At 39.2% G+C, this 11,738-nt stretch overlaps 1 protein-coding gene across 1 annotated transcript; it reads right to left on the bottom strand.

The window, feature by feature from the left end:
* Window positions 1-2,954: 2,954 nt before the first annotated feature.
* CENPW (centromere protein W) lies at window positions 2,955-10,915 on the bottom strand. Its single transcript, XM_074864762.1, has 3 exons — window positions 10,698-10,915; window positions 5,613-5,726; window positions 2,955-3,908 (listed from the first exon to the last, which is right to left on the bottom strand). Exons 1-3 carry the CDS (start codon window positions 10,785-10,787, stop codon window positions 3,882-3,884), a joined length of 231 nt encoding a protein of 76 aa, XP_074720863.1. The 5' UTR covers window positions 10,788-10,915; the 3' UTR covers window positions 2,955-3,881.
* Window positions 10,916-11,738: the final 823 nt, after the last annotated feature.

The raw sequence follows: 11,738 nt of genomic DNA, 5'->3' as shown, positions 1-11,738 counted from the left end.
AGAACATACCAATTTCTAAGAACAAGGCTATATTGTACAAATAGCTAGATCTAGAACGAAGAAAACTATCTGATGCTGAAACACTGAGCTTCAAAGAAAGAAAAATCTTTAATATTCATCAAAGCCTTGCATATCTAACTTTTACCCTCTCAGCATACATCAGCAGAACAACCTTTTTTTATGTGAATGGGATTTTTTTTTAAAAACATTAATTGCCATATATATGTCAGCAGGGCAGGCCTGGTAGTCTTCAAAAAAAAAAAATCTGAAAGTGTCACAACCTATAGTATACTTTTTAGTAGGAATAAACAGAATATTTTCTCTAAGGGAAGTTACTGCAGGAAAGAAAGACATTTTTTGCTCTATCTCCACCTTATGGCTAGAAAAATAATTTTCCTATTACAACATACAATTTCTGGTTTTTTTCTTTACTGTATTACTATAGCCAGAGAATATTTACTATGTGTATTATGCAACTTAAGATGCTTCTTTAGTAACATTGCACTCCACATACCAGCACAATAAAACTCCAAGACATAAATGTCCTCTCTAGCACCTGTGTTGATTTTCTGAATCAAAAGCAGACTTAAAGATCCAACATAACTTTAGATTCAAATAGAACACTGATTATTTGAGACCTGACCCACAAAAAGTCCTTATATTCCTGTGGACTCCATTAGGAGTTAAACAGCTAGATCTCTCCATAGATCTAACCTTCACTGATATACCATTCTTAAGAGTCATACTTTTTTTTTTTTTTTTACAGTTTTAAACCTAATAATCAGGTGATATATACCACTCCAAAAATATTAAACTTACATGCCCTAAAAGTTAAACTTATGCATGAATCTAGTTTCAAAGCTTTCACAACTATCTCCTCTCTTCATGTATCTTGCAAGCAAAATGATGTGACCATGAGAGCTAGACTAGTGCATACTCCTCATAAGACTTACTCAACTTGGCAAACAGCAGATGCTCTTTCATCAGTCACTCCATATACAAGATGAAACAAAAATAGCAGCAGCACCACCTCACAAGGGAAAACACTCTTCCCTCATAGTCACCTGCTTATCAATAAACATTTTTCTTCTTCTTTTGTGGCTTAATTACTTGCAATACTACTCACTGGCTGAGAGACTAACATTAGCTACATGAAAAGCTGAAAACCAAGACAAGGGCCACCAAAAGTACTTTTGCCAAATTCTTCAGTTTATTCATTTTGACTTTTCCCTCTTTCATTGATGTTCATAGCGAAGGGTGGAACAGAATGTGAAACAGAAGAACACTGAGAAAGCTGCAAAGAAAGAGAATGGAAAAAACTAGATAATGTCTTAGTGTGCCTTTAATTTTTAGGCCTTCTATCCTGCCTTCCTGAGGAAATGAAAAGTCATAATTGTATTGTCTGAGCACCCTTCCTTCTCAAAATCTCTTACCTTTAAAACCTGAGGAAAATCAGTAGTGAGACAATAGTCTCAATGGTTTCTGAACATTAAATTTCTCAAGGTTTTATGAAAACAGTTGAGTAGAAGAGACACTTTATTAATGTATCAGCATGACTCTCCCCTTAATAATCCTTGCCTTTTTCCTCCTAATGGCAAAGAATCAACACAGGAATTCAAATAAGAGAACCCGTACTTATTAGGCCTTCTACCACAGATCTAGTTTAAAAGACATTTTCTAGAACTATGTGCTTTGACGTTTTGTCATTAGAGATTCAATAAGAGAAAATAGATTATTAGTATATCCTCCAAGGTTATATTAATTGGAAGTGTTCATGGATATTTAGACAACACTGCTATAAGGAGTTTTGATTTTAAAAATCCAATAAGGAGTACTGGGTAGAGAAGAGACCCTATGTATGTACATGAAGGAGTACAGATTGATTAAACTTATGGTGAACATTCAAGAAGAATATACTAGAAAAACATACTAGCATTTTATATTTCTGAATGCTTAACCACATTACATCAACCACATTCATTTAAACTTTAAATAAATGCTTACTGAAAGAGAGAAACCTGAATACCTGCCAAGCTATTCAGGTCTTCTGACTACTTGCCTGCTTCAGCTATTATGAAATGTTCACGAAGTACTGGCAAACTAGTCACAGGACACATTCTGACTCAAACTTCTCAGGGCTTAGAGAAAAAAAGTCCCTCTCCTATTAAAAAAAAGGCACCTTCTTAACCATGAACACAGGCCAAAACCACTGCATAAAATATTTTAAAAGTACACTGGTGGCTGGTTTTAACCCTTCCTTGCTTCTCTTCCCCTATGGTAGCTGGTCATCCATCTGCTACACAAGAATGAGAACATTCCACTAAGCTCAAAGTGGATCTTGTTCCTAGGCAAATCAAAAAAGAAAAAGTTTAAGTGGACAACAAAAGTTCCAAAAGAAGCTACAGCACTCAAACAACTGTAAAATGAGGAAAGGTATGTGGTTATATACAAGACTATAAGAAAATATTTCAGGGAAAAATTAAGAGAAAACATTTCTAACAAAGGAAAATCTAGTGTTGCAATAAAATTGTTAAATCACAGACAAAAATTACAGACAAATATAAATATCTAATCAGATCTCCCTTATTCTTGAGAAAGTACTTCAGACTATTAAGTCCAAATATCCTTTACTCATGTATGTTCTCAGCTTTCTTTGTGGATTCCAAGGGAGTAAGAGAAGAAAATGCAGAATAAGGAATCTAAGTCAACCTTACAAGAAGCAGACTGAACTAAGCCCTGTGAGTTAAGAGTCATCCTTCCTTTCTACATACTGTAAAAGGATGACTTTTCATAGGTTGTACAGGATTTTATAAAGTACATAGACATATGAAATTAAGTTCTGGCATTGCTCCAGTTTCCTTAGACTACAAAAACTTATAAAATGTAATTCTATTTTGCTGAGTTTCTAGAATATACTCAGTAATGTGTTAAACAAAATTACACTACTCAATACATAATGTTTTAAAAATTCTTTATTTTAAGAATAGCTCACTGTGCATATGAAGCTACCACATATTCCACAAAACTGTATTATCAGCTCAAACTGTGAGATTCAACTATATTAAAAGATTTATTAAGTGTTCAGCAACTGTTTAAAGATATCAGATTAGGAATAGAATGATTTTAAAAGATATTTTTATATCTTTGTTTTCAGACTTCTGACAAGTTTAGATGACACTTAAAAGGGAAGTAGTATCTTGGCACTCATGCCAACTTATCTTCACTATTTACACAGGATCTAGCTTCAAAAACATCAGCTGTGCCAGATCTTTTCCATAATGTGCATCTGTCCACACCAACTGAATTAGAGACCACCAACTTGTCTCATATACCACATCAAAATACAGGCCAGCTTAACAGTTCAGTGCATGATTTACAAATACAAAATATGTATTATTTTCCCAAAACACAGAAGTTTTATTCCACTTTTAAAAGTAATTTAAAAAATATTAAGACATTTATAAATAAACTGAAGCCAAGATATTTAATAAAATAGTTTGTACAGCAGTTGTTTTGAAAGCCAAGATTTTGTTTAGCTAGTAAATCTGCTTTGAACTGCACAATCTATAATGGATTTAGTGAAACCTTCATTTTTATTATGGTTCTCCTTTAAAAGTTTCACACTTCTAATAATAAATTACTTCATCAAAAGTCTTAAATGACAAGTGACACACATTTTAAAATTATGCATGAAGTGTATGCAAATATACACTGTAAGATTCTTAGGTTTTTTTTTTAAAGAGACAGCAAGATACTCAGAGTCAGGAGATAGACATTCAATAAAACTAAATACTTCCACAAGTGCAAAAGCTGGCTCACAGGATCTCACGTTAGCAAGAACACACAGAAAAACATGCTTTGAAATTCCAATGGTCTGTTTTCTAGCCTCTGCTTTTCTTTAAAATAACCTGCAAAAAGAAAAAAGTATATTCATCACTGCTTTTATCACTATAATCCAGGCAGCAATAAGAGCTCCAAAAACACTAGGCTACTCAGACCAAAGATTCACCTAACCAAACAATCTGTTTCCAAGAGTAGAGTCACCAAGGGTAAAAGTCTAGGGAAAAGGTTAGAAATAAAGCAAAAGCATACAGAAAAATGCCATATCAGAAAGTATTTTTTTTTAAATAAGAACATTCATAACCAAGAATTCTGTAAAATAAAAGGCTTATTTCAAAAATGAATGCTGAGAAATGTTAATAGCGCTCTCAAGCCCTCAGCAAATTCCTTGAAGCTCTTACCCCGCTAGTCCTAGATAAAAAGAAAAAAAAAAGATTTGCAATTATACAGCTACTAAGCTCATTTTTTCTTTGTAATGCCTTATTTCTTTCTCTATCAAGAGTGCCCAGACCCTTGGAAGGACATTTTTTGGTTTGGAGTTTAAGTTGAAAAATGAACTTCAAAGCCCAAGTGGGACCATTTAAGTGTTAACATTATTAAAATACAGGCAGTTTTTCCTTTCTTCTCATCTAAAAAAAAAATAAATGGAGCACAAAAATGTTCAAATAATGTTAAGATTGCAGTTAAAAAGAAATTACAAATGCATAAGATTCCAACTGCAACATTCACTTGGCTACCCTACACATCCTGTATATATTTCTGTTACTATAGTAATAGAAAGTATCAAACTAAATATTTCACCAGAGGAAAAAAAAAACAAAACACTGAAGATAAACAGAAGCCACAGGACCCAAATACCATATACCACTGAGTTTTGTTCTTCCAATTTGCCCAGCAGTAGTAGGTGGTTCAACAAATAACAAAGAGACAGAGTTCCTTCTGAAACCTAGGTAAAGCAGACATATTCTAGCGAGGGAAATGAGCTACATAATACAAAAGGATTTCAGTCACACTTTGACACTACTCCAATTCTTTCTAGAGAGAGAAAGCTGCATAACACCTTCCTCCTTCCCTTCTTTTGCAGGTATGCAAAACTTACCATGCTCTGTAATGCAGAGGATTCCTCCTCCACAGATATTCATGCAGCAATTTTTGTTATGCTGAACTACCCACAAAGGGATCCACAGTTTAATCCTCACTTAGTTCTTCCCTTCCCGAACACAACATCAGACAAAGTATTTGTTCAAGTAGTACTCACGCAATGCTGCAAGAATCCACTTCAAACATTTTTCAGACTAAGCAGGTAAGAAGGGAACATATAAGAAAGATATTTGAACCTCTTTGAACTATTTCTCACTTGTTCCATAAAGCTTCATTTATATTACTGAAGTTAAGACAGCATGCTTCCTTGATATAGTATCATCTGAAGTAACGATCCTCCAACTTTGAAATTTGCTTTTGTTCCCTGGGCTTTCAGCCCATGGATGCTTGCTGGTAGACTACTGTGTAAACTCTCCCACATACTGAAACTATGAATTTAAACATGGAATAATCAAGAAGAATAAAGCTATATGTAACAGAGCAAGGAGAGCTAATTTGATGTCTTGGTAACAGCGAATTATGCCAATGATGGATTAAAGAACAATATGCTTCTGCAGGTTTTGCATTATAAATAAAAACGTATCAACACTAACACAGAAAACTTTTATATATGTTATCATAATACATTTGACATTAAATAAAAAAGAAAAATATTAGAAATGCTTTATTACCTTTGCTGCAGCTATAGTGTGCTCAGGTTTAATTATTTTACTTTTGTTTTCAAAAGCATTTGTCCTGGCTTCTTCTGCTAGCCGATGGAGAAACAGTAAGAAGCTCAAATGTACCTTAAAAAGAGGGAAGGGGGAAAAAAAAAAAATCAAGAAGGATTCAAACTGTTTAAGCAGTTTGGTTTTTTTAGGGGTTCATTGTTTGAGACAGAGGATTCACATATTAGACTGCTTCCAAATTCCAGAAAGGTGTTCTCAGGAAAACAAAACATCATTCAGTTCAAGTCTTATTAAATTCCCATGACATTCCTTACTGCAAGACTCCTGTAAATATAGTTTAAATTTAGTATACTTAAATCATAAAAGTGCTCCAGAAATGATCATACAAACAACTGATCTAACAGAAATCAAATCCGATTTTTATTACCCGTTTTTGATAATAAAATATAAACATAAATATCAGAGCATAAGAAGGAGCCTTTTTGCTTACTAGTAAATACAGTCAGCTTTCGGTGACTGCAACAGCCAGACTTTTAATGAACAGCAAATTCACCCCTGCCTTATCACCAAATGGACTACAGACAAGTTCAAGGACTTCTGCCCCTTTTCAGTGCAAAGGAGCATTGACATTAATTTCTTCAGAACAAGAAATTCTCTGCTGTCAGGAGGTTACATCCATTTTTTCCCAGCTCATCACTTAACCTTTTTACATGAAAAGAACTAGTAGGGCAGTATTCCACTCAATACAGAATGCTGCTCTGCTAGTACAGAAGCAGCAAAAATTTCAGCAGGCAAGGAACTGCTCCAACTTGGACTAAAAACTACCAGCCAAAAGCACCCCTGTGTAATAAGGGACCTATAACACAAACATCTAACTTTATACAGACGTTATGTGAACTATTTTAATAGTCCAACCTGAAAATTGGTAATTGCACCTTTTGTAAATTAAAGTTTCAAACAATATTAACTTTGCTATGTAAAGTGTACAAAAATACTTTTTCAGTTCAGATCTCTGAAAAATATTACTGAAATACATGAAAATTTTATTTAGGTGATTTACTTATTCCACTATGCCTGATCTGCAAAGCCTAGAAAGATACAAAGTTACAAGTTAAGAGTCTATAGGAAATACTTTGGCAGTGGGTTTGCAGCACAAAGAATCAGTTAAAGGACAGGCATTTCAGTGTCCATATGACAAGCAATTTCGGGTCTTTTTTTAATCTCCTGAACTAAATAAAGCCAGCATGCAATAGATAAATTTACATAATATTTGGCATCATTTGGAAGCATCTACTACACAAAAAGCAGATGTTCTTGCAGATTTATTTAGCAAAACATCAAAGCCGTTTTTAAACTAGTCTTTAGTTACACAGAAATAATCTCCGACGGAATCAAGCAGTGGCACTAAAAGAGTGTTCAACATTAGAACTCTCATTATTAGACTTATCAACATGGAGGTTAGATTTCTGGAAACAACCTGGGGGAGAAGAGAGAGGCGGAACAAAAGCTTCCATACTTGCAAGTCTTCCTGCTGAGATACCTAAAGGGAAAAGTATTAATTTTAAAACTGCCTTTAAAACTGCATCTTCTCTCAGAATTACTGTACCTTTATTTTCCTATTTTCAGAGCGAATTGCTGCATGTGGAGAAGCTTCCCCTGAACTCTACAAATTTAAACAGTCACATAACTAAAATCAGAACATTCCACAGGAGAACACATGTTAATAAATATTCCGGATTATTCAAGGCAATTGAGAAAGGCTAATGAAATGCAGAATGACTGAATACCATGAACGGGACAGTTACTGACAAATACCTAAAGCGATACCACATTTCTTTAAAGACACTGCTTTACTACATATTAGATTATTGTCCCTCTGCATAAAATGTAAAACCAGTTTTGAACTACTCATGAAAACCACCTTACACAACAGAATGCCTATTTAAAAGAAAGGTTGTGAAGTTTTAAGAACGTATTGAAAGAATCACAATGCTGCTTGTGGAGCGACTTCCACACACCTGTTCAAAGAAATAATGAATAGTAGGGACAAGCTCCGTAATTTTGTTTTGCTGCCATAACTTCAGAACAATTCTTTAGACTGACATTTTGCCTTCACTGTACAGTTATTCATCATTCTATGCCAATAACGATGAAAAAAGGGGTCATTCAATGCAATACTTTAAGCTTTTTCTGCAGTGTAAATACAAACCTGCCCTTCTAGCATAAAACAAGCAGCTGAGTTCCTGCTTTTCTTCTATAACTTCAAGCTAGAACAAAATTCACAGCTTTTTCTTCACAGACCATTGAGGGGGGGTAATATCTGAACTTCAGTACTAAAATCTTTACCTCTTATTTTCAAAAAGGTAAGTAATTGAGTTCTAAGAGCACTAGAAAAACCTTAAACACTATTCCTGTCTCTTCACTCAAAGATATTATCACACTCCTTCAAAAAAGCTTCTTGAGAAAGTTTGATGAAGTTTCTTAGCCACACTGTACACAGAGAAAGATGTTAATGCTTAGGAAATGGGTTCTGACAAAGGTTCAAATTCCAAAAAGACACTTGATCAAAAGAATCTGACAAGTGAAGAAGAAACTCCCTTCTGGAGTCTTTCAGGAGTCTTACGTCTTTCAAACTTGTTAGTAACAATCATGTAAGATGACATTGGTTTTTGAGGAACAATAATCACTGAAGGTCAGGAAAACAATTGTATTATTTCATGAATCAGGTAGGCAGACCTCCTCACTGGACTGGCCAAGTACCACAGTAGATTCAAACATAAAGCATGGATCATTCAGGAAGATAGCCCAGGAACTGAACTAGCCAGCTGCCCTATTTCTCTGCAGAAGACACAAGCACTCTGCTCAAAACGTATATGGTTTCATCTTAAGACAGCTACTATATACATTTCTAAAGTATGCAATCTAATCCCTCTTGCAAGGTTTGTAGGGAATAACAGACACTAAAAAACATACTCTCGAAACTTGTTACTTGTCTAACTACGGGAATAAACCCACCGCCCCCTCCCCCCCCTTTTTTTTTTTTGAATAAAGCAAAACTCCAGCTGTGTTGATTGTTTATTCATAGAAATAAAGACCTAAAGAGCTGTTAGCCACATGCCTAGTTGAAGAACATCATGGATCACCACCCCTGGACATTCCTGTTTAAAGGTAAACTAAAAAAGCCAAGCCTCCTAAGGTTAAACGCCATTTAATTTGACATCACCAGAAGAGATAATCTAAGCTTCCACCACAATACTAAAATTCATTCTCATCCTTTGTGTTGGAATGAGTATTTGCAGAGCCATGTTTTAAACTAGATCAGATTACTGTTGTTCATTAGTTTCAGTCAATTCAGTTCACTGATTATCTTTGCAGCCCACATAACACTAGTGCCAGGATGAAGAAGAGATGGGAACCAATAGCCAAGATTAGGAGGGATGTCCCACTTACCCCTTTTCAGACAGCTACACTACCTTGAAGCCAAACTAACATGACCACAGGAACACAGACCAACTGTTATTAACGACTACAAAAAATGTTATTAGTGATTGTGTAAGTCTGATTAGTTGACTACTGCATTCCACCGCGTAAGCTCTGAGTCTGAGCATGAGTAGCATAAAGTCCATAAAGTACTCCAAAGATAGCAAAAGCAGCAGGAAGACATCATATTTTTATTAGACCAAAAAGAAAAATATGTACTGTTTACATTCAAATGTAAATCCTCTCGTGTAATTACCATATTCATTGATATTAATGTCATTTTAAAAAAAAATGTTGTATATTTACATTTAGGTTCATATATCCAGATATCAACCTTCAAGATGCTTCAAGACACAACTTTTCCACACATACAAAACACAGACTTACAATTCAAGTCAGGGACTACACTAGTATACAGTATGCATTAATGCTCCAAGAATCACACACATTTGAAAACAGGAGGGCATGACAGTCAAGCAAGTTAAGCCTATTAAGTCACTTCAAAAAAAAAAATTTTTTTATGCACATTTTTTCAATATGGCAGCTACCACAAGCTCTCTTGAGGTCAGGTTTCCTCGTTGTAGTAATTTCTCAGTGAGACAAACCCTGCCTGTGCCACAAATCCCTTACTGCAAGCCAGAAGGAATCCAGCTTTGTTGGCCGCAGCTTTCTGAGACATGTTCGATATGGCTGTTATCCCTACACCTTTATGGCGGGTGCTTTTAAACCACAAACAGGATCCCAACACCTTATTCTCCTCAGTAGATTACTAACAAAACCTGTCCTTCCTTAGTTTTGAACAGAGACTACTTTGATGGCCTTCTACAAAAATACAATCATTCAAGATGTCTTAACAGCTCAGCAACTCATTAATCACAATTCAGTTGATTGATATCTGTATACCTGAATTGCTCTACATAAACAAGAAACACCTGCACATTGCAGCCACATAACCCAAATTCCTACTTCTCAGTCTACATCAAACTCTTTGAACAGCTGTGCATACATGTAGTGACACAGTATTTATGCATCAGCCTGTCCCCAAACTCACTGATAGAAACCTGCAATACAGTAGCCACCAGCAAAGCATAAAGCTGCAAACACTACTTATTAGTATTTTATTAGCTAACCAATCGTCTGTCGCCCCACAAACTTTGCCTCCCTTCTGCCTGTAGGTCACTGTAGGAACGCCATTAGTAGCAACTTGACATTCCACTGCACCCAGCAACTCCACAGCGCTCCAGTGCGCACAGTCCATGGGCCCACGTCTTTCAAGCGACGGAACACAGAGACTAAACGCCCCTCTTCAAGGCCACCTGCCCCCAAGCAACCAGAATAGCTGCAGCTGCCCGTCATGGCCAAAAGCACAACTGGTCCCGGGCCTGCGCTACGACCCCAGGCTCCCCAGGGGAGCCCTCCTGGAGCCGGAGGACCCAGCCCTTGAGCTCCCCGCGCTGCTCGAGCGGCTGGGGACCGCGGCCGGCTACTTGGAGCAGTCGCTGCCCCCCGGCCTGTGCCCAGAGAAGGCAAGCCGAAGGCGGCCGGGGCGGAGCGGCCCGCACCCTCCTCCAGGCCGCACACCCGGCGCCCGCCCCTCTCCTTCCTCACCAGCAGGTCGGCGTTAGCCGCCAGGCGTAACTGAGGCTTGTGCTTCTTGATTATTTTCCGCAAAGTGCTGCGGGGCGCCACGCGCTTCATCCTCCTCCTCCTGATCCTGACGCTGAGGCCGCCGCTGCCACCAAGAACAGGCCCCACGGCTCGCGCCCAACCGCTCTCCGACGTTCGAATCCACCGCCCTGGCGCAGGCGCAGCCCCGCCGTGACGCACTTCCCAACGGCCGCGCGCGGCACTGCCCCTCCGGGAGCGCGGAGGCCTCCAGGAGGGGAGCCCGTCCGCCCGCCCCGCCCCTCCCCGCCCCGCCCGCCTCGGAGCGGCGCTGCAGCGTTTCCCTGGAAACCGCATGAAATCGTAGTAATTCGGGGAGAGCCGGACGGCGCCTCTGCCCCGCGCGGCCGAGCCGCTGCGGAGAAAGCTGAGAGGGAGGGAGCCGCCATCCCACCTGCGCTTGCGGCTCTACCCCCCACCCCCCCACACCCCGTGCCCTTCCCCGGGCACCGGCGGCAGCGGTGGCGGCCGGGGGCGCTCCCCAGAGCCCCTCGGGCGTGCCGGGCCTGGCCCTCGCCCTCAGCCGCCGCCGCAGGCCGCCGCGTCCCAGCTGCAGAGGTTGCCGGCTCAAAAGTAGTCGCGCCGCGGCGGTTGGGTGCGCGGGGCGAGCAGAGCTGTGCGCTTGAACGCCTGCCAGGCGGACACCGCCACGGGGCGTCCCCTCGCAAGCCCTCCGTGTCAAACCGCTGCCCTTGTACGCAGGCTGAAACTGGTGTAGCTCTGGCTAACCTCCACCCAGGCCTTCTTTAATCGAGAAGGAAAACGGACGTGGCAGTTCCCTGGCTGCCCTTACCTGGCCTTCGAGCTTGGCTGCTGCCGTGTGCGGAGGTTTCCCAAAACGGAGGGAACGTGGCACCCGTCAGGGCACGGTGCTGCCTGAACGAGCCTCAGGCCGAGACCTGTGGATTTTAAGTTGGCAATTGTCTCCCAAGCGCGATAGAATTTATTTGCTGCAGAAGTGGAGGGAGTTGTACACCGCACTTG

This window comes from Strix uralensis, chromosome 3, assembly GCF_047716275.1.
Source record: "Strix uralensis isolate ZFMK-TIS-50842 chromosome 3, bStrUra1, whole genome shotgun sequence".
NCBI lineage: Eukaryota > Metazoa > Chordata > Aves > Strigiformes > Strigidae > Strix > Strix uralensis.
The sequence above is the reverse complement of the archived record's forward strand: the minus strand, read 5'-3'. Positions and strand labels throughout refer to the sequence as shown.

Coding starts and splice junctions, on each gene's coding strand:
- CENPW (XM_074864762.1), bottom strand. CDS start 10,787: ATGAAGCGCGTGGCGCCCCGCAGCACTTTGCGGAAAATAATCAAGAAG. Junction 5,727..10,697: donor CGGCTAACGCCGACCTGCTG/GTGAGGAAGGAG, acceptor CCTCTTTTTAAG/GTACATTTGAGCTTCTTACT. Junction 3,909..5,612: donor ACACTATAGCTGCAGCAAAG/GTAATAAAGCAT, acceptor TTCTTTTTGCAG/GTTATTTTAAAGAAAAGCAG.